The sequence below is a fragment of the Pelodiscus sinensis genome, chromosome 20 (assembly GCF_049634645.1).
Source record: "Pelodiscus sinensis isolate JC-2024 chromosome 20, ASM4963464v1, whole genome shotgun sequence".
Taxonomy (NCBI): domain Eukaryota; kingdom Metazoa; phylum Chordata; order Testudines; family Trionychidae; genus Pelodiscus; species Pelodiscus sinensis.
Genome location: NC_134730.1, coordinates 23,221,867 through 23,243,992, shown reverse-complemented (window position 1 = coordinate 23,243,992; position 22,126 = coordinate 23,221,867). Strand labels below are relative to the sequence as shown.

General features: G+C 44.5%; 2 protein-coding genes across 20 annotated transcripts in view; one reads left to right on the top strand and one right to left on the bottom strand.

Moving 5' to 3' along the window:
* Positions 1 to 22,126, bottom strand: part of ARSG (arylsulfatase G) — a 147,242-nt gene that overhangs the window by 122,425 nt on the left and 2,691 nt on the right. For 11 of the 18 annotated variants that reach the window (XR_012896913.1, XR_012896914.1, XR_012896916.1 and 8 more), the window contains exon 1: positions 16,771 to 20,273. The exons of 4 other annotated variants lie outside the window; for them this stretch is intronic. The gene's annotated coding sequence lies outside the window, so the exon portion shown is untranslated. Of the gene's footprint in view, positions 1 to 16,770; positions 20,274 to 22,126 lie in introns of those variants that run through there. 3 more of the 18 variants (XM_075903970.1, XM_075903967.1, XM_075903971.1) reach the window with 3 other exon arrangements.
* SLC16A6 (solute carrier family 16 member 6) lies at positions 68 to 15,358 on the top strand. 2 transcript variants are annotated; one of them, XM_006110555.4, is made up of 6 exons: positions 74 to 384; positions 5,378 to 5,619; positions 6,645 to 6,788; positions 8,152 to 8,280; positions 11,208 to 12,029; positions 12,698 to 15,358. In XM_006110555.4, exons 2-6 carry the CDS (start codon positions 5,385 to 5,387, stop codon positions 12,937 to 12,939), a joined length of 1,572 nt encoding a protein of 523 aa, XP_006110617.1. In that variant the 5' UTR covers positions 74 to 384; positions 5,378 to 5,384; the 3' UTR covers positions 12,940 to 15,358. The 2 variants fall into 2 exon arrangements, with proteins under 2 accessions (XP_006110619.1, XP_006110617.1); XM_006110557.3 differs by lacking the exons at positions 6,645 to 6,788; positions 8,152 to 8,280 and having other exon boundaries at positions 68 to 384.

The window sequence follows — 22,126 nt, the reverse complement described above, 5'->3', positions numbered from 1 at the left end:
GACTTTGGGCCGCAAACTCTGCTTTCCCCCCGCCCCCTAGCGCGCACCCCTCCCTGCAGCGCCCGGCGGCTGGTGCAAGCCGGGACCGGCGCGCACATGGCGCTGCTGAGCAGCCGCGCGCGCCGGGCCCGCCGGCAGAGACCGGCTCGAGCCGGTATATAAAGCTGGGGAGTGAGCGGCGGGGACAGCAGCCGCCGCAGCCCGGGCAGGAGCAGCGCCAGGGCGGCACCCGCCGGAGCCAGGCGCTGGGAGCAGCCCTGAGCGGGGCTGGCATCTCGCCCCCGCTGCTCCAGCCAGCCCACCCACCCACCATGCGGCGGCCCCGCTGCTGAGCCAGCTCGCACCCCCGCTGCAGCCGGGGGGGCCCTCCTCCCCGCGAACCCGGTAAGTGAGACCCATGCGGGGGTTCCCCAAATCCCAACCAGGAGAGGGATTTTTGCACCCAAATTTTTTCCCCTATATTTTAACATTGGATTGGGGGGTGCACATTTCCAGACCGCTTTCTTCCTAATTTCTCCCATTAGTGATGACCTCTAGTGCCCAAGATCGGTACCCCCCCCCCCCCACCGTATTCCTAGTGCCCCCCACTGCGGGGGCGGGTGTCAAGATTCCTCCAAAGTTTGGAGCAAGAGGTGGGCACTCCCCTGCTTTCACCCCAGGGCAAGTTCCCAATGCTCTGTACTTCAGCAGCGTCCTGTTCCTGATTCGGTCAAGTAGAGCCATAAAGCAAAGCCATTCATTCTTACTCAGCAAAGCATGGAAGTCAGTGGGGGCATCCGCTTGTGTTTAGCGGATGGACAGGAAGGCATCCTCCACTGCTTTGTTGAATCAGGGATCTATTTTGGAGAGGATCCAGAGTGCATAGGAAGAGCAAGTAAAGCAGCACTGAGATCCAGAGCAGAAAGCATCCTGCATGCTTTGGGGAGGGTACAAGATTGGTGAAATCTGCCAGGTGGACCTGAGTGCTCCATTGAAGGAGGAAAAGCAGAAAGCTGCCATCCTATCCACCCTATGGCTCAGAGCATCACTTCTGCTAGGTGCCTACACAGCACAAGTTGGCCCTAAATCATTAAGGTTTGTTCCCAATCCCCATTTTGTAAAATGTTTAGGAAGCTATTGTTATTTGACATAGTGCTGAGAACAAATATCTCCAACCAGTTTTCTCTGGCTGGATTTAAATAGTGACAAATGAGTACAGCAGTGTGATAGGAAAAGTATACATTGTAACTTTATAAAACCTTTACAAAAACAAGCCCCCTATCAGTGTTCCTTCAAGCCAGCATCAGTGTGAAATGCACTTTTCACAAGAGACTTGCTGTAGCATCTCTGAAATCCATTATAATAATAAGTTTCCCTAATTGTAAACTACTCTGGGCAGTGACCATCTTCTGTTAAGAAATCAAATTGCATATTGGGGCCATTGTTGGAAATAAATAATGATTAAGTAGTTGCCATTTCTAGCGAGCTGTAAGGAATTTGGTCTTTGTGCGTACAGTCACTAACTGTACTTAAGTGATTTACAACTTGAATGGATTTGACCCTTTGTGCTTAACCAAAGAAAGCAGGTCATTTTCTTTAAGTCATCAAGTCTTCAGTACAAACAAGTCCTACTGCACTCTTCAGCCAAGTAGGAAAAGTTGTGTTTGCATAGACAACATGTCTCCTAGCACAGGTTTACTCTTCAGCTTCCAGGAGTGTTATCTTCATGGAGCAAGGGGCAAAACTGTAAATCCTTAATCACAGTTAAAAATTAGATTTTGTAATTAGTCGGTGACCTGTATCAATGCCCTGCGACAGCTTTTTCCATCTTTTCTTGAAGTCCATTTTAATATACTTACATGCATGTCCTGAATATCAACATGATCGACTGGCCAGCTTTTAATGAATAGATCACAATCTAGCAAAGAGTATGCCCTACATACAGATCTGTTACACTAAAAGGTGTGTCCGTGTTTCAGTTTGAAATTCATCCTTGAACTCTAAACTTAGCCTGAAAATAGCATACAAAACCTAAACAGACACCTTAGGGTTTTCTCCCCCTAAAAATGTATGGATTTTTTTGAACCTATGCAGGTAGAAAGGAGGAAAAGAAATCATTGTGTAAAGATTTTGGGGGTGGAAAAAAGCAGAGATACAGCAACCAGCTGGGAATAGTTCAAGATCCAAGGTTGGTATTAGCCTTTTGTGCCACTATAGTATCTAGAGGTCAGGGTCCCGTTTTTCTGAGCACCGTACAGTAAGAGGTACAGGTTTAGTTCAGCACCCTCGGGATCTGACCAGTGCCTAACCACAGAAAGTCAATATTGTCTAGCAGCATTAACAGTACTTCCACTGCTTACTGGGCTCTTAGAAGACATTTAGAGGTAGATTAGAGCTAAATAACAGCACAGAACACTGAGAGCCCGCACTGGTAGCTGAAAACAAACTTTGAGATCTTGGGAAACCTGGCTGCACCTATGATAAGTTGACAGCAGAATAACTAAAATACTAGACCACAGATGTTGCTGAATTAGAGAGGTTCAATCTGTAAATAGGAAGAACTGACACCCTAAAGCAGTGGTCCCCAACCTTTTTTATATTGTGGACCAGCACACTTATTCAAAAACGGTTGGTGGACTGGCACTGAAATATCTGCATATTCATTATGGTGATTAATACATTTGCATATTCATTGTTGTAATTTTAGCCCATGGTATATCAGGCAAATCAAAGAGGGGGGACATGATAATTAACAAAAATTTGAAAAACTGCTGCACATGTACTTTTTAAAAAACCAATAAAATAGTTAACACTTGTTAAAGCAAATTCTCCAGCCCAAACCTTTTGCTTCTACTGCACCAGAATTAAAGAGGCAGTAGGTAACAGGTCTGATGGTGCTGACACATTCTGCACATTCATATTTTCCTACGCATTTCATAATGAATAATAATAATGTGTACACCTGCCAGCTGGGAGCAGCTAGAGGCCAGGGGGAGGCTCCTGCTGTGCAGGGAGGGAGGAGAATAGGGTCACAGGGACAGCCACGCTCCACGTGGCCCCAGCAGCTGGCTGTGTAGCAGCTGCCAGAGCTAGAACTAGGGCCAAGTTGAGGCTGCCCCAGTAGGACAGCCTCACCGTGGTCCTGGCTTCAGCTGCAGCTCAACTGGCTGCCCACCACCCCACTCACCCTGCTGCTGCATGGATAAGTGGGCTGGAAGGGAATTCCCTGGGGAATGAGCAGGGCTAAATAAAAGCCCTCCATCTCAGTGGGCCGCAAGACTGCTGTAACCAAGCTGGTCTCCACGGATAGGACAGTTATGCTCACTACGCTGGCGGACACAGAATTTGCAGGTTGTGCCGACTGAACCGTAGCAGCACTTTGGATGCAGAGGGAGCACACGGCTCTCACAATCAATATTGTGTGTAGACAACATGCACCTCACATTACACACCCTTGCTTTAAAACTACTCAGATGAAACTTTTACCTTGTGTGGGGGCAACTGGAAACAAATGCCCACCATTGGTATAGACCAGGATGTCTCTGATTGCTCTCTGCCCATCCTACTCAGAAGCACAAGTCACAGCCCTTCTCAACTAGCAGGAGAATCGATATGACAGAGGCCCTTGGGTTTTCAGTGGGAGCTCCAGAAAGAGAAAGGACTCTCTGCAATTCTGTATGTTGAAAGCTTACAAAATAAAATGGAGTCTTAACTTACTCTGGTTAGCTGGCAACAGGGACTCCATGATTCGTCTTGATGCTGTCACGCTCATTATAATGTCAGTTTTCAGAAAACACTACAGAGTGATGTTTGGAGGCATCGTTGGAAATGAAGATTAACCCTGGGTTGGAGGGGGGGGGTGCATCTTTTTCTGTTGATTTGTTTTGAGACATAGTAGTGCTTGGCTTTTTAAAGCGAATAGGCCATGTTTATCCCTGGTATAGCTCCACTGACATCAATAGAGTTGCATCAGAATGATTTGGGTCTAGCTTAATATCCTGTATGGCAGGGATTCTTAACCTTTTTACCTTCACACTTCCCCTGAAACTGAACGTCATGTTCACACCCCCCCGCCCCCCGGAGCCATTTTGTGCACGGCCTAGCCCCGCACCTGACAGGAAGCTAAGGGGCGTGGCTAGAACGATAAGAACTATTGTAGTGTGCCGATCTCTAGAAGTTAATTAATGTTTATAATTTTAATTCATAATATTGATTATGAAGAAATCTAAACTTTAGAATTTTATCCAGTGAGAAGGCAATTGCAATATATTTTCTGGGAGGCACACCTCACTGGTTAAGAACCCCTGCTATAAGGTATCACACCACTCCAGAAACCATGCTGTCATGTTTACAATAGGACTTTTTTATATGTCTATGCTAGTCCTAGCCTGCAGAAGGTACCAGTGGTGAATGTGAAATCACCAGATGCATGACTGTTTCACTGAGCACTATTTGCGATACCTGGCATGTCACAACTTGAGACTTGTGCAGGGGGGCACGTGGTTTTCCTTTATAGTGTGTTCAGTGCCCTCCTTTATTAGTGCTATGAGTGTTCAATCCATCATGCTGAAGCAGAGCGTTCTTTCTGTTTTGTGGGTCACCTTTAACTTCCTCAGCATCGAACTCATCTTAACAAATCTTTCTTACCATGGAAAAAGCTTCAGAAATTGACCAATGTTTCCTGGCCCCAAGAACCACGAGGGGGCTACACCCATCTCCAAATTTATGTTGGCTACTTGAGGGAGAGGTGAAAGAAAACAGGTTTTTTTCCCCCTATCTTCAAGAGGTTAGGTTGATGATCCAAGTCACTCCACTCTCTTTCCTTGACTCTTGGCAGCCATTCAGGAAAGCATTTCATGGCTTTAAAAGCCACAAGGAAAAAAACAGCCTCTAGATGATTTATGTACCTAACCAATTCTGCAGAGACCATGTGGAGCTGTGCAGGGGTCTGAGACCACCGAGAGATCCTGGAAGAAATACAGTAGAGAAGTTTCAGCCTACCCTACTACTTTAGTTTTTTGGTAAAGGGCAGCAAGCTAGCAAAACGTAATTGTCAGGATACCGTTCTGAAGTCTGTCTCATTTCATGAGCCCTGTGGGCTCTTCTGCATATTTTTCCATGAACTGCATTTCTTCTGCATTTAACTTAGATGACTTGGGACCGCTTGTCTTCATGCCAAGTTATAAGCTTCTGGTTCATGATTCAAAGGCCCCACTAGCAAATCACTCCTATCTCATAGAAAAAAGAAACTTCTGGAGCCCCCATGTTTAAACTCACAGCAGCAGAGAAAGTGCCTTTCCTCACCAATACATTATGCCATGTTATAATTATTAGTCTTATTAGACTTTGTAAAAAAAAAATAGAATTAAAAAGATGCCTTGTGTTCTCTCTCTTCCAGATTAAGAATGACTGTCAAAGCTATAAAAATGTTGTGCGCCACTCCTAATGTTTATACGAAAGTGCCTGACGGAGGATGGGGGTGGACTGTTGCTTTTGCTTTCTTTGTCGTGGAAGCACTTACCTACGGTATTATAAAATCATTTGGAGTCTTCTTTAATGATTTGATGGAAAGCTTCGATGAAACCAACAGCAGGATATCCTGGATAATTTCAATATGTGTTTTTGTACTAACTTTTACAGGTAAGCACATGGTACATTTTCAGTTTGAACTGAAAATTATTAAGGGTCAGTGTGGCATGGCACTAGTGCACCCATATAAATATTGGAATTTATACTCATTCACATCACACTTAATTCAGAGGAGGGAGAAGTATATAAGCTATCGGTGATTACTGTAGACTGCATATCCCACGATCACAAACCATAAAGAAAAAGGGAATAAACAGATAAGTCATTATTCAGCCCATCCTCCACTCTACATATCAGTTCCTTTTCTTAGGCCAGGAAGGTAGGCTTCAGGTATGCAACACCAGCTACATAGCTGGAGTCAACATACCTACCTCAGTGCCATCTGCACAGTGAGAGTTCGACAGGAGCAAATGCTCCTCTCGGCTTCCTCACCAACGCCAACTGGGGGGCTCCTCAGCGTTCGATTTAGCGGGTCTTTATTAGACCTGCTAAATTAAATGCCAGAAGCTCTATCTCCAGCGTGGCAAGTAGAGACATGGCCTTCGTCTCTGCTAATTCCACAATTCACTTCTGCATTTTTATTCTTAACTACCACAAGACCAGGGATGCAGAAGAAGATCTGGGCTCTGTACATGTCTTTGCTTCTGACTTCTTGTGTGAGCTGTACAAGTCATTTAACTTCTTTGCACATCAATTTCCATACGTATAAAGGGGGGTGGGGTTATGATCAGCACCAAACTTTTGTTTTGACTTTTAAGTGACTTACCATACATTGCTGGTAAGTGCTATAAAAGTACAAAAGGTGGCATTGTAGCTCCACTGAAGTGGGAGTTTTGACTTCAATAGGACCAAGATTTCACCCACAGTATTTATTTCAGGCTCCAGAATTGCTCCCTGGGTATAAAATGCTTGCAGAAGTGTGGATAGAGTAGCAAAGGTATAGGGTGTATGAGTAACTAGAGGGATTGAAAGGAGGTATAAATGGGGGAGAAGAGATCTGAGACAACAGGAGTTAGACAGAATTGTCATGTTTTATGCACTTCTGTCCCCCTCACTCTCCTACCCCAACTTTGCAGCTCCATTGTCTACAGTCCTAAGTAATCGTTTTGGTCATCGTCTCGTGGTGATGGTCGGAGGTATATTGATCAGTATTGGAATGGTCACAGCCTCCTTTGCACGCACAGTTGTTGAGATGTATATCACAATTGGCCTAATTTCTGGTGAGTTACTTTCACATTTCTCAGATACTCCATCTACTGGTGAACTTTCCAGCAAACACAATTTAGTAAACTAAGATTTCCTTATCTTAAACTGACAACTAAAAAAAAAAAAAACCAACCACTCTTCATCTATATTACTTGCACTCCTCCCAATCATTGTGTTCTACTTTTTCTTTCCTTCTATACTTGGAACCATCTCCCACTTACCAAGCAATCTCTCCTTTCCTTAAAAGCCTTTTCTTTTTCCACAAAGGCTTCCTGTATCAACCACTTCAAAACTAATTTCTAACTCTCTCCCACAACTTTTGCCATGTTTGATTTTGGGAGCGCTCTTGGGGAGGGGTATTGGATTTTAAGATTTCAGGGGTATCAAACTCTATGATTTCTAAAGTCCCATATGTGCCCTTGATTTAGAAAATAATTTATTTTGTGTGTGTATAAACACCAGCATTCAGCTTTACAGAGAATATTTGACTTGCATATGCACCTTGTTTGTGTGTCTACTTTCTGGAAGCTTTCTATATATTGTTGTCACATCAAAAGGAAGTCACATCCCAGAGAGAAAGGATGGACAACCTAGTGGCAAAGTCCCCTGGGGTTCAATTCTGAAAATTTTAAATGCTCAAGCAGATGTGCTGCGCACTGTCATTTCCCTGTGACTTCCATGGAAGCTGAAGGTGCTCAGCAATTTGCCGGGATTGATCCCTTGAATCTTTCTCTAGCTCAGTCCCCCAATGTAAATTGGGAATCAGGATATTTGCCAAATGGCATGGGCATTTTACAAAGAAATGTATTGCCCATGAAGTGCTCCAACCCTAGGGTGATGAACACCAGACACACACCTTACTAGGGCAAAACTCCTCCTGAAGACATTGCCCGAGTAAAGACTTCAAATTTTGTCTCCATGAAATTTTTGTAGAAACAGCTTAAATGACAATGTGCTGCATGCTGTTAAATTTAATTTAAGATCCTAGCTATTCTACTCACAAGACACTGAAATGTCCATTGAAGTTGGAGTTTATGGGAATGGGCCAAGGATCCAGAGCCACCAGGAGGCACAAAGTCTCTGGACAAGTAGCTGTAGCCTTCGGCTGCCTTCCTGTGCCTGAGAAGAATGCAAAAGAAAACAAGGGAAATCCATCTCCTTTTTTTCAAGCTGGAAATTTCCAGTTATTTGGGAGTAGGAAGTGGGTCTAATGGATCTTGGACATCCTAAGTCAGTCTGTTTTTCCCTAGGGTGCACTACATAATTGGCAGAACCAATACCATAATCTCGCCACTAGGAAAGCTGATTTAGCTATTCTAACATTCATACCCTGCTTCTTTCCTCGTTGTCATGACAATTTCTGGCCTTCATCCACAGGCCTGGGATACTGTCTGTCTTTCCTCCCGACGGTCACCATTTTGTCGCAATATTTTGACAAAAGACGTTCTCTGGTCACGGCAGTGGCATCTACAGGAGAATGCTTTGCTGTCTTCTCTTTTGCGCCAGGTATGTAGACCAAAATATTGTATGTGTTTATAAAAACAACACATTTCTGTGATCCTTCTATCAGTCCAATGAGAATATGACTGACACCTTCAACACAACTACATTGAGTTCATTGACACGTGTAGTTATTAGGCCAGTCCTGTTCTTAGGACAAAACTCTTGAAGGCCTTGCCTGAGTAAGGACTTCAAATTTAGTCCCCAATAAATTTGTGGATAAATAGCTTAAATGCCGGTGTTCTGCATAATGCTAAGTTTAAGTATAGACCCTAGTTATTCTAGTCACAAGACACTGAAATGTCTCTAACTTTCATTGGAGTTTGGGGGGCAGGGGGTACCAGGGACCAAGACCTGCTAAGAGAGACATGGTCTCTGGACAAGTTGCAGTAGCCTTCTGCTACCTTCCTGTTCCTGAGAAACATAGGAACCCATCTCCTGCATGATGTTATGGCATAAGAGAAATGATCTGCCTCTCTGTTATTGACCGAAAAAAAAGCAGTGTCAGGTCAGAGGCTTGGCTTTTTAGTCTGTCTCTGCTAGCTGAACAGGGTGAACAACACTCATGCCAGATTCATAGAATCATAGAATAATAGGACTGGAAGGGACCTCGAGAGGTCATCGAGTCCAGCCCCCCGCCCTCAAGGCAGGACCAAGCTCCGTCTACACCATCCCTGACAGATGTCTATCTAACCTGTTCTTAAATATCTCCAGAGAGGGAGATTCCACCACCTCCCTTGGCAATTTATTCCAATATTTGACCACCCTGACAGTTAGGAATTTTTTCCTAATGTCCAATCTAAACCTCCCCTGCTGCACTTTAAGCCCATTACTCCTTGTCCTGTCCTCAGTAACCAAGAGGAACAAATTTTCTCCTTCCTCCTTGTGACACCCTTTTAGATATTTGAAAACCGCTATCATGTCCCCCCCTTAATCTTCTTTTTTCCAAACTAAACAAGCCCAGTTCATGAAGCCTGGCTTCATAGGTCATGTTCTCTAAACCTTTAATCATTCTTCTCTTTAATCGCTCTTCTCTGTACCCTTTCCAATTTCTCCACATCTTTCTTGAAATGTGGCGCCCAGAACTGGACACAGTACTCCAGCTGAGGCCTAACTAGTGCAGAGTAGAGCGGCAGAATGACTTCACGAGTTTTGCTTACAACACACCTGTTGATACAAACTAGAATCATATTTGCTTTTTTTGCAACAGCATCACACTGTTGACTCATATTCAACTTGTGGTCCACTATGACCCCTAGGATCCCTTTCCGCCATGCTCCTTCCTAGACAGTCGCTTCCCATCTTGTATGTATGGAACTGATTGTTCCTTCCTAAGTGGAGCACTTTGCATTTCTCTTTATTAAACCTCCTCCTGTTTACCTCTGACCATTTCTCTAACTTGCTAAGGTCATTTTGAATTATGTCCCTATCCTCCAAAGAAGTTGCAACCCCACCCAGTTTGGTATCATCTGCAAACTTAATAAGCGTACTCTCTATCCCAATATCTACATCATTGATGAAGATATTGAACAGTACGGGTCCCAAAACAGACCCTTGCGGAACTCCCCTTGTTATCCCTTTCCAGCAGGATTTAGCACAGTTAACAACAACTCTCTGACTACGGTTATCCAGCCAATTATGCACCCACCTTATCGTTGCCCTATCTAAGTTATATTTGCCTAGTTTATCAATAAGAATATCATGCGAGACCGTATCAAATGCCTTACTAAAGTCTAGGTATATGACATCCACCACTTCTCTCTTATCCACAAGGCTCGTTATCCTATCAAAGAAAGCTATCATATTTGTTTGGCATGAATTGTTCTTCACAAACCCATGCTGGCTATTCCCTATCACTTTATTACCTTCCAAGTGTTTGCATATGATTTCCTTAATTACCTGCTCCATTATCTTAGATTGTGTAAGTTCCCTGTACATCTGACAAACTAAAAATAAGGTGGGTTACCACAACTACTTTACGGATGGGCTGTAACGTGGAGTCACTCTGAAAGATCAGTGGACATAGAGATTGAGGGGGGGGTCTCTCATGTAACCCAACTCCAAGATCTTGGGATTCTGAATGAGTCTTTCCCTAGAATTCCATAAGAATTTTTCTTGTACTGTAATTTTGGAAACTCGTATCCCATTTTTGCTTCCCCTCATTTAGCTAGTCTGAAAAGTGCTAGTAAGATAAATTGGCCATTTCTCTATGAATCAAATAATACAGTCTGCTGGTGTGAAGGTCTTTCAATTAGCGCAAAATACTCATTTTCAGTTAAAGAAACCCTTGTAATGAAAGACTTGTACGTAAGCACCAGCGCACAGTTTGAATAGAGATTCTCCTCCCCCCCCCACCGATTAACTGGTTTCAGGAGAGGTTAGGTAGGAAAGGAACTTTAAAACTGTGTTCACACACTCACTACAAATAATGCCTAATTATTCCCTGCATGTCAAAGTCCATCACGAGCGGGTTCCCTGTAAGCTGAACACTTGGGTAGCCGCCCAGGAGAGATTCAGTTGCTGCCCAGCTGATTAGCAGAGCATCCACAGCCAGCAGCATGTGTTTTTGTTGATGGTGCACATCTGCGTATGCTTTGGTGCACATAACATTTATTCCACTCACAGATGGAAAAAATTAGAGGGAACATTGACAACCAGTCCATGCCAGTTAAGAAATGAAAAGACTGTTTAGAAGAGAGGGAAAATCCAGTAGTTATGACAAGCCAGACTCTCGATACTAGACAACATAGACTGAGCCTAAACATGGGAATCTGGAATTCTGATAGTGAGCCATTGAGTGATCTTGAGTAAGTCACTTGAGACTACATTGATGCACTGACTTTGATTTTGTTTTAACACACGTATTTTGGAGGCTACCTGTTCTGATAACTAAAGTTATTTAATCATTTCTTCTCTGCTCCCTATTTCCCCAGCTATCACCTCTTTGAAGGAACAGATTGGTTGGAGATACAGTCTCATGATAGTGGGCATGCTACAGTTAGGCATTGTCATCTGTGGATCGCTGCTGCGACCGATCATTATTAAAGCACAGGAAATAGTGAAAGTATTGCCAACAGAAGAGCATACAGAGACTAAGTACATGCTTGAAAATGAGCAAACACGCACCTCACTAGATTCAATTGACTCAGGAGTAGAAGTATCTACCTCACCCAGCAGTGTGCCTGGAAACACCAAAGCAGACCTGAAAAGTGAAGAACCAAAGGAAACTGTACAGATGCTTGTTGAAGCTAGCAGCTCCCCTAAAGAACCAAAAATCCAACTACTGGACTTCTCTGTGATGAAAGACCACAGCTTTATTTGTTACGCACTTTTTGGTCTATTTGCTACTCTAGGATTCTTTGCTCCATCACTGTACATCATTCCGCTCAGCATCAGTCTTGGTATCAATAAGGATCATTCTGCATACATATTGTCTGCCATGGCAATTGCTGAAGTCTTTGGAAGAATTAGTGCTGGTTGGGTCCTCAACAAGGAGCCTATCCGCAAGATTTACATTGAACTCATATGTGTCATTCTGCTCTCCCTCGCTCTGTTTGCCTTCCCTTTTGCTTATGAATTTTGGGGGTTGATGATATGTAGCATATTTTTTGGATTCATGCTTGGAACTGTAGCAGGCACACACATTCCCATGTTAGCTGAAGATGATGTGGCTGGTATCGACAGGATGTCTTCTGCAGCTGGAGTATATGTGTTCATTCAGAGTTTATCTGGACTGGCTGGACCACCCCTTGCAGGTAACTTTAAAATAAATGCTTTTTGGAATGTCTGAAATCAGCTACTACTGTTGTTGATGCCTCTTCGTAATAACCACGTTGCAATGGGTTGGGGCTGTGGTTAGTGCTACTCTTGGGTCCTGGGCAGGAAGTGGGTGGGAAGATGAGAAAAATTTCTCTCTAACTGCCTTTCCAGCGAATTAGGAACAGTAGTGGTAGGCTCCAAGCAATGTCCCATCCAGCCCCCTTGAGCTGGAAAGAAGGGAGTCAGCACTACAATGTCTTGGAGCCTGAAGGACGGAAAATAGTGCACTGCTTCCCTGTTCCTGGTAGAATACTAAAGCTGGCATCCTTTCCAGGTTTTAGTGAAACATACATTCAGATGACGACTCATTTAAATAGTGTCTTCTAGCCCTACATCCTGCAAAATAAGTCAGCCCTTTTTTGGGAGCCATCAGTTAAATATGGATTAAGTAAACCCTTGATATTTTAAGGCTTAAAAGGGTACCTCCTAATGGTTAGCTAGCTGATTACCGGTACTTATCTTCAAGTTGCAATATCATAAAAATGCAATGGCAACTATATTGAAAAGTAGAAAGGGTGTTGAGTTAGTGGGATGGACAAGAAAATGGTAGATGAGTGTGACGTGATTTTTTTTTTTTAATCGATGTAAAATGCTTCTTCCATAGGTGTGCTAGTGGACATGACACAGAACTACAGATCAGCTTTCTACTCCTGTGCTGCTGGCATGGTACTGGGCGCTGTGTTTCTGTCCTTAGTAAGACCATGCAAGACGGTATTGTGTCAAGGTCAAAAGCAGAGCTTGGAAGGAAATGTGTCAGAAGCGTTACAAGAAATCCCAGATGACTTTATCGAAATGGATCTCGGAAAAATAGATGATTCAGGAAGAAGCTGTGACAGCAAGGCATAAAAAAGCCGGTCCTCATAAATCCAATACACTCTGTGTTAAAGCTGGGGAAAAAAACAAGTCAGCTCTGCTCCATGTTGTAAAGCTATATTTGAAAGGGAATGCAAAATCTTAATGTGAACAAGTTGCCATCAATGACTATTCTTTTGGAAAGATTTTTTTTTTAAAGTCCGCAATGGTAGGATCCATATGAAATAGGGCCATGCACTGCTCGCTACATAAAAATATACCTGACCCACATGAAGACATATGGTTCACATTCCTACACTCTGAATACATAACATGCATATCTCAAAGTTCTACTGATCTTAAATAGAAAACATAAGGTTGTATGCATAAAATCAGAAGTGATGCATGCAACTAAATCCATTAGGTCACAGTCTTTGTCATCGCTTGGCGAGCTTCTCAAACTGTAGATCTTCTTCAACCAACAGAATAAATAATACAGAAGAAATGATTTAATAACTAAGTACCGGTAATCTGAACTCTTGAATTTTCTATCAGAAGAACATGGACTTTTGTTTCAGATCTTTGTAAGAAGACTTGGGGACAGTAGGGTAGGCTAACTGGTTAAAATAGAATTATTGATAAACTGAATTTGTAGTTAACTTGAATTTTGTAAACGCTGGGAAGTTGGAGGTTACCACTTATTTTTATGGCCAGTTATTACTACAGATATTTCACTATAAAAAGTTATTTCTCTACAAACTAGCATCCTGATAACAATTTCTTGATAAGATGTATTGTCTTTAATTTAAACCAGTATTTATTATTTAAGTTATTCTAGGTTTGTTAAAAGCGATCAGATAAATAATTTGAATTGGAGAGAAAAATCTGATTTAGAAGATATTTTTACCTCTTCATCAATCCTTTCAACACCTATCTTGTAAACTCAGTGTTTTGTTTGTTTTTAAATCACAGGGTTGTTGTGAATGCTGCCTGATTTTACTATGGAGGTCTTAGACAACTATGCTCTTAAAATAATTCTGTGGTGGATATTCACTGAATATGAGCGACTCTTAATAGATTGTAGGTCATATCCTCAGCTGGTGTAAACTGATACAGCTCCACTGAATAGCACTAGCTGAGAATCTGGACCTGTATGATATGGACCTAAACACACCTACAACTTTCACTTACCACAGCTGCACAAAGGAATCTTTGCAGCACTACTGAATTAGCATGAATAAAATCACTGTGGCTAATACAAAATAGTAAAGGCACTTGACCATTACCAGTAACAGTTTACATTAGAATACAGTCTGTGTTCTTAAGCTTCTGTAGGCGTCACATAATTGGTCTACAATGAAAAGAAAATAATCACTGTGGACGCTACCTTGTTTCCATTGAAGTCAGTGAGGTTTTTTTGCCACTAACTTCAGTGATGGCAGGATTAGGTCCTTATTGTGTTTCCCATTTTATTACTGGTAAAGAAGGGAATTCTGAAAGACAACGAACTGGCCGTTCACTCACTCTTATTTTGGTAAGATTCCCTTATGCATTTTTATACCACTCGGCAACTCAGGGGGACAAGTACAAAGTTTGTTTGGTTCTAAGTACGCATACAGCTTGACATGTTTCTCTGCATTTAAGTGGAAGTGGCACTGTATATTAACTGCTATGCTAACATGTTTATGTATTTTATCAGCCATAGAAATCTGGGACAATCTGTAGAAGACTTCTCTCTTTAGGAAGGTGGTTTTGTTTAAACTGTCTTAGATGTCCAAAAAGAAACACATTCCTGCAACAAAGTGTCCATAGCAATCCATTGTTACTGCCTGAATCAGTGTGACTATGCTGCAGTTCTGTGTCTTTTTATATGCCTTCAGCACTTTATCATGAACAGCAGAACCTCGATGAGTTGCATGAATGACTGGAAGATCCACTGTAGGCAACTAGATTTTGTGAATTAGCGAGTAAGCGAACAAACACGATACTGCATTACAAAACTATTTATTTTTGTAAAGTGTTTATTTTTAATTTATGCTAATACTTCTGGCATGCTGGTAAATGTACTGTAGAATATAACTGTAAAATTAATGAAGTCTTAGTAATACGAGACCTCACTACAGCACTTTGCTATTATAAACTTATTTAGAAGTGGGAAAAGCCTCCAGGTTATGTATGAGGATTACCTGTTCTGCAGATTAACGAGGTTCTACTGTAACTTTTTTACAAGGATTTCCAATACAGATTCAGTAATAATGTAAACAAATGGCTGCATAATAAGTTTCTGTACATAGCATGAGCAGGCAAGTGCATGTGTATTCGTGCATGCATGTGTGTGCACAAAAGACCTAGAAAATGCAGGCTTTAATGCATTCAAAACAGGATTTGCTGGTTTGTTCTGTAATGTATTTAGTGAAGTTTGGAAGTGATATGAAATATTGAGTTTTGCAATAAATTTTTTTTAAAAACAAAATTTTTACCCCTTTTATTTCCAGATCTCTTCTGCATTCCTTACTCAAACAGTGCTGTGCTTCGAGTTGTCCTATAATAACCTTACAAAGTAAGACACAGCCTTGTGACTAAAAGGCTTGATTATTACGATTCCCTCTTTAAAAGGGCTTTCAGGAGTGCATTGCTATCACATGCAACTTGCTCAGATTGAAGGACCATGTTTACCCAGTGGATGGAGCAACCATGCATTCTTTAACATTGACTGCCTATGAAGGGGTCGATTAACACAGACCTTGACATGACATTGGGTGTTCTTGTAAAATTTGTACCACTATACTCTGAGCTATAATCAGTGCATCATTCTGACTTCTAGCTATGCTTTGATAACAAACACCCATTTTAGGAACATCTTGTCTTAGTGAATTAGACAAGAAAGTGTGTTATACAGTAAAAGCTCTGTTATCTAGCACATCAGGGATTCCGGTTAATCAAATGTTCTGGTTAACTGAAAGTTCTACTTTTACCCATGGAATACCAATGTACAAAGAATTATAATACAATAAAATGTATAAATAGTATACGTGTACTCATTAATCCATAGCAATCCTGTACTGCAGAGTTTCATGAAGCATGTAAGTGTATACAGTAGGAATGTAGTTGACTACCTGATAAGCCTGGGCTTATCGGGTAGTCAGGTTGACTACTTGCATTTCCCCCCACCCTTTGCTGCCTCTGTATCAGAGGCAGCAGGGGGCAGGAGCTGGTGCTGAGGGGAGCAGGCTTAAAAAACAACAGTAGGAGAGAATGGGGGCCAGGGGAGGCTGCCGCAAAGCAGACTCTGCCCGTGACAGGCATCTGGCAGAGCAGTTCCTGCCCACGGGGGGGTCCCAGTGAGGAGCTGGGACCCCCTGCAGATGGGCTGCTGCTACAGCAACCTCTGTTCACAGGCAGCCCCAGCTACCACAGATAGGGGCTGCTTTGTGGCACCTGTGTTCACAGCCAGCCTGGGCCACCGTGGCCAGGCGCTGCTGCCATGAAGCAGCCCCCATCTGTGGCAGCCAAGGGTAGCCTTGAACACAGGCTGCTCTGGCAGCAGCCCTTGTCCATGGGGGGTCCTAACTCCATGCTGGGACATCTCTGCAGACAGGGACTGCCGGACTCGGCACATACCGGGACTCGCACCGGGTCCAGGATTTACCCCCACTGTGGCTCTGCATTTTAAATGTAGTAAGAGCCGGCCCTGCCTGCGCGCCCAGCTCCAACGATGTTTAAACCACAGAGCTGCAGCAGGGTTAGCTCCTGGATCTAGCACAAGCCAGGACTGAGCGCCTTCCTTTATTGACTACAGTTAGCCAATTACCTACCTCTTTACGACCCCACATATCACTATGGGCAGTGCATGGGGTACACCCAGATCATGAAAACTACACTTACCATAATTTAATCTTTCTTTGGTTGAAATGGCACATCAGAATCTTGCAATGCCTCAGGGTCATCCTTAACATCAATCATCATTGTAGCTATAGGTAGTATAGGTCGGAGATTGAGCTCAGGAATGATCCTACACACATTCTGGAAGCTGCTTTCTTGAACAAATCCCTGATTTCAGCTTGCTTACGTGTCTTCTACTTCTTCTGCATACACGTAGAGTGCAGAATATGCACTTGCCTAATGTATCCTGGTTACTAGACTGGAGATTTATTTTGGGAAATAACAGAAATGCCAGTTAATTGAGTGCCAGATAAGAGCTTTTACAGTTATTACAAAGTAGCTGGCTGGTGCCTCAAAAATAAAATCATAAATTGCACAGGCTGTAACACTTCCTGAGGAATTAACTTTCTCTTCTGCAAAACCTGGGTTCTTATCACATTAATTTAAAACAATTCTCCCCACTCCCGCCCATAATCCTTATATAAAAGCTCATAGCATTAAAGAGGCCAGACAATTACTATGCACCTTAATTGCAACACCAATCCCCTTTCAAAGAATTATTGACCTTCTCCTGAATGGCAGATGTCAGAAACCTTGTAAGCTGGTTATTCACTGGTGGAGAAATCAGTGGCACTTTCTTAGAGTGACTTGCTTTATTACATTATACATCAGTCCTGGAACAAAGGTGATCACAAGTGGCATGTAGGCAAACCTTTTAAAAAAAATCCAGTTTCAGCTAGGAATGTGAAAGGTTAACCACCAAGCATCACTCTACCTGATTCTCCTTAATCTCAGGGGATGGAGCAGCTTGCCCGCCAGCCGGAGCAACCCCTGTCCACGGTGGCCTGGCCCAGTGCCCCCCACCACAGGTTACATGGTGGCTCCCCAGGAGATTTGCTGCAGCAAGGCAGCCTCCTCTCCAGGAGTTGGACTGGCAGGGGCTGATGGCTCTGCTTCTGGAGAGGCTTTGCTGCAGGCTAGGGACATTAAATATGGATGAATAGAACAGTCGATTAACTTATGAATTCTTATCAGAGGGCTAAGCCAGTGCGCTCTAGCCCCACTCCCAAAGTAGGGATGTTAAATTGAATGTAATCAACTAATCGAGTAGTAGATGGAGTTTCCATCCATTAGTCGATAAGCGGGGGAGCCGCAGTGCGATTAGCTCCCAGCCCAAGAGTTAACCCCGCTATGGCTCTGCCTTTTAAATGTATTAAGAGCCCGTTAGTGGCTAATACATTTAAAAGGCTAAAAGTGCAGCAAGAGGGAATCCACGCGAGGCTAGGACTGCTGATTCCTGGCTCACACGGGGTCCCCCCACTGCACTTCTGATGTTTAAATGTATTAAGAGCTGACAAGCTCTTAATACATTTAAAAAGAAGAGGTGCAGCATCTGGGACTAGGCGCGAGCTAGGAATCAGCTGCTTCTTGGCTTGCACCTGGTCCCTGCTACCCCCTGCCTGCCGCAGAGACAGTGCTGGGGGGGAACCAGCTTTTAAACCAGCTCCCTCTCAGACCGGTTGCCTGTCACCTCGCACTGCTGCCTCGGATACACAGGCAGCAGTGTGGAGTGGCAGGGAGCTCCTTGGGTGTGGGTGGAGCGCAGTGGCTGTATCAGAGGCAGCTGCCCCTGTCCAGTGGAGGGGCTGAGTTCCCAGACCTGGCACAAGCTGGAACTGAGCGGAGCTGCCTGCCTGGCTCCTAATACTTTAAATGCAGAGCCGCAGTGGGGAGACGTCCCAGACCTGGCATGAGCCAGGACTGAGCTGGGCTGCTGGCCAGCCTGCTAAAAAATTTACTGGGGGGGGGGGGGTGCATGTAGTCCATAGCATTAACCTGTAAGCTTTTGCTTATCAGTTAATCGACTACATTATTACATCCCTACTGCAGGCTCTGCAATATAAAGCTTCGCTAAGCTTTATACTGCAAAGCCCCTAGTGTGTGTAACCATGTAACACTGAGATTTTCAGCCATTACAGGTTTAACTATTTAACTGACTTTTTACATCCCTAGTTTCAACCCAATAGCCAATTTTTTGAGGAAGCAACTTTGTCACAAGAATGAACTCTGTTTAGATAGAAGTAGACCACAAACATGCTATTTGCAACAGCGTTCCCAAAAAGAACTGGCATTGCAAAACTATAACAGAGACTGCGCGTTGTTCACATGCTAAGAAACAGAACTTGTTAAACAGTGACATCTGGTGACTTCCACTATAACTTCTAAGTAATCCCTCACCCCTCACACCCCATATAGATTTAAAGTAATTTAATCTGATTACATGGGCCAGATTCTTAATTGCTCTGTATGTAGTCATTTAAAACAGCTCAAAGTGGGGTAAAAGCATTGCCATTCTTATTAGGTTACATTTCACATCCACTTTGCACTGGTCCAAATTACTAAACAAGGTGCAAGACAGAGACTATATCTGCAAGTTAATTCATTTATACAATTTGTTTCTTTCTTCCTCTGGTTGTCTGGTTCTGTAGGCCCAGCATCATCCCTATATCCGTTCATACATTTTTAGAAATGTTGATCTGTCTATCTATCCATCTGAGTCTGTTTGTGCAAGAACTTGTCCTAAACAGTAAGACACACACACACACACACACACACACACACCTCTGCATCAGGTTAACCATGTAAATGGTTACACATTCACATTCCTACACACACCTCTGCATCAGGTTAACCATGTAAATGGTTACACATTCACATTCCTAACCGGAATACTTGCCGAATAACCGATTGGACAGCCAACCGCAGCAGGCAGGACTGCGCTTGCATCAAGCCGGCAAAACCTGGCCATGTGGGGGTGGCAGGCAGGGTCCTGTTGCTCCAACTCTGCCTGGGTGAGCTGGGAGGACCCTGGCTCTGGCTATGCCAGTGCGGCCAGATGGAACTCCAGCCCCGGCCGCTCCAACTCATCCCATTCAAGCCAGCAGAACCCCAGCCCCAGATGTGCTGAAGCAGGCAGGCAGGTGGGACTCCAGCCCCAGGTGCACTGGAGCAGCCTGGGTGACTTGGCAGGACCTTGACCCCGCCAGAGCAGCCCACAGGGACCCTGGTCCCAGCTGGGCCAGAGAGGGCAGGCATGGCCCCATCCGCATGGTCCCTAGCCCTGGCCACACTGGAGAAGGCCAGGTGGGAGCCTGGCCAATGGTTAACCAGTTAAACATTATAATTTTAGTGATTTAACAAGATAACTTTTTAATCACTTATTTACATCCCTACGTACAATGCCCACACTCCTTTGCCCTGCAGCTATACATACGTAACAGTCTGTGCAAGGGTCTTGCTCAGGAACAGACTAACCAGAGCAATGGTTCCCGACCTTTTTATTACCACAGACCGGCAAACGCATTCAAAAACTTTTGGCGGACTGGCGTAGAAACATTTGCATATTCATTATGGTAATTAATCTTGTCGTGTGCTATTTTGCATTGCATCCGTACACACACTATGAATAACCCCCCACTTCTCCAACTTTGCCCCTTTTATGAGGGCCATCGCCTCCCTCCCGCCCCGTTACCGTCACCTCAGGAACCACCCCCGTCAGCACCTGGACACTGGCCCCCAAACTGCTCCCACCCCCACCTCCAGCCCCTCAGCCCAAGGAGAGCCCAACCCCCACCTCGCTCTTCCCCTGCTATTGGCACCAAGCTTTGTGCGCCCGGCCGCCCAGCCTGCAGTTCCCGCGCTGTCACTTATCGGCCTGGGCAGCCAGGCGCTCCACGCTGGAAGCGGAAGCAGAAGAGCAGCTTGTTGCCATGGCAGCCTGAACTCACCAGGATCACTCTAATGGGGCAGGGGCTCTCACCCATCCCTCTCCCCGGGGCAGGTGCCGCTACCGCTCCCCCTTGCCTCACCAGTTCCCCGCACAAGCAGCAGCCGTGGGCCATAGAGAAGCCTCAGCTTAAGGGCCTTGAAGGGCCCTTCAAGAAGCGAAGACTGGCGGACTTCCGGTTCCGCGCACGCGCTCCACTACCGGCTAGCGCTGCTCTGTCAGATCGGGTGGAGCGGCCTGTGCCGTGGTGGGGCCTGCTCCTGCAAGACATGAGAACCCCCCCCCGCCGTTCCCCATGCTGCTCGGGTGCACATGCAGGCCCAGCACAGACCCCTCCCTGGAAGACCAGCCCGCTGCGCCGCTCACTTCTCCAGCGGACGGGGCTGAGGCATTGGGGTACGTCCTGGCAGCGTACTGCGGCCCGGCTAGCAGCTGTTTGCGGTCCACCACCGGTCCGCAGACCAGGGGTTGGGAACCGCTGAACCAGAGTGACACAGACCAAGCCTTAAAACACCCCAAAGTCTCTGGTTTTGTCACCAGAGCTAGTCATGATATGCTTATTAACCAAGAACATCTATGGAGAACAGATTAGAGGAGACAATGCTTTACTTCACTTTTTCCACCATAAAACGTTTCAGTAGGAAACAGCGTAGCCCAGGGCTTCTTAACCTCAGAAGCCCTGGGGGCCACAATGATACTCACACCACATGCAAAGGGCTGCAACTTGAGTGTGGTGGCATATACATGCAAACATACAGGGCTTGACAAACTCTAGAATCTACTCGACATGGGCAAGTAGATTTCAGCTGCATGCCCCATTTACCAGCAGTGTGTGCATGCGCAATTCAGCTCTTGCACACTGCAGGGTTGGCGAGCAGCTTTTGCCACCATTTGTCAAGCCCTGCACATGTATATATGCAAATCACCTATCTCCTAGAACTGAAATGGACCTTGAAAGGTCATTGAGTCCAGTCCCCTGCCTTCACAGCAGGACCAAGTACCATCGCTGACAACTTTTTGTCCCAAATCCCTAAATGGCCTCTGCAAGGATTGAACTCACAACCCTGGGTTTAGCAGGCCAAAGCTCAAACCACTGAGCTATCCCTCCCCCCACAAATATATGCAAATAGTGTCTTTCACGGTGATGGCCATGAATACAAAGATTAAGACAAAACTACACTATGCGCAGGCCCCATTTAAGTCAGTTCTGCTGATATTAATAAAATGCAACATTTACCCGATTTCCACGCATACGACAGCACTTCTAACGAGCAACGACAGTCCAGGAATTGAACTACTAAAACACATATCAACAGAAGACCATTATATTGACTACTTTTTTGGTTTGGCTCCCACCCACGGGCCTTGTGTTGAGCCATGCATAAATCCAAACCGCACTGCGGGCCGCAAACAAACAGGCCGCACGTGTTGAGTAGCCCTGGTGTAGAGGCAGCAAGGGCAGGGGGAAATGTGAGTAGTCAACTTGACTACCTGATAAGCCTAGGCTTACGGGGTAGTCGACCAATTCACTACTCACTTGCACCCCTATGACACAGCAGCTGATTTGAAACA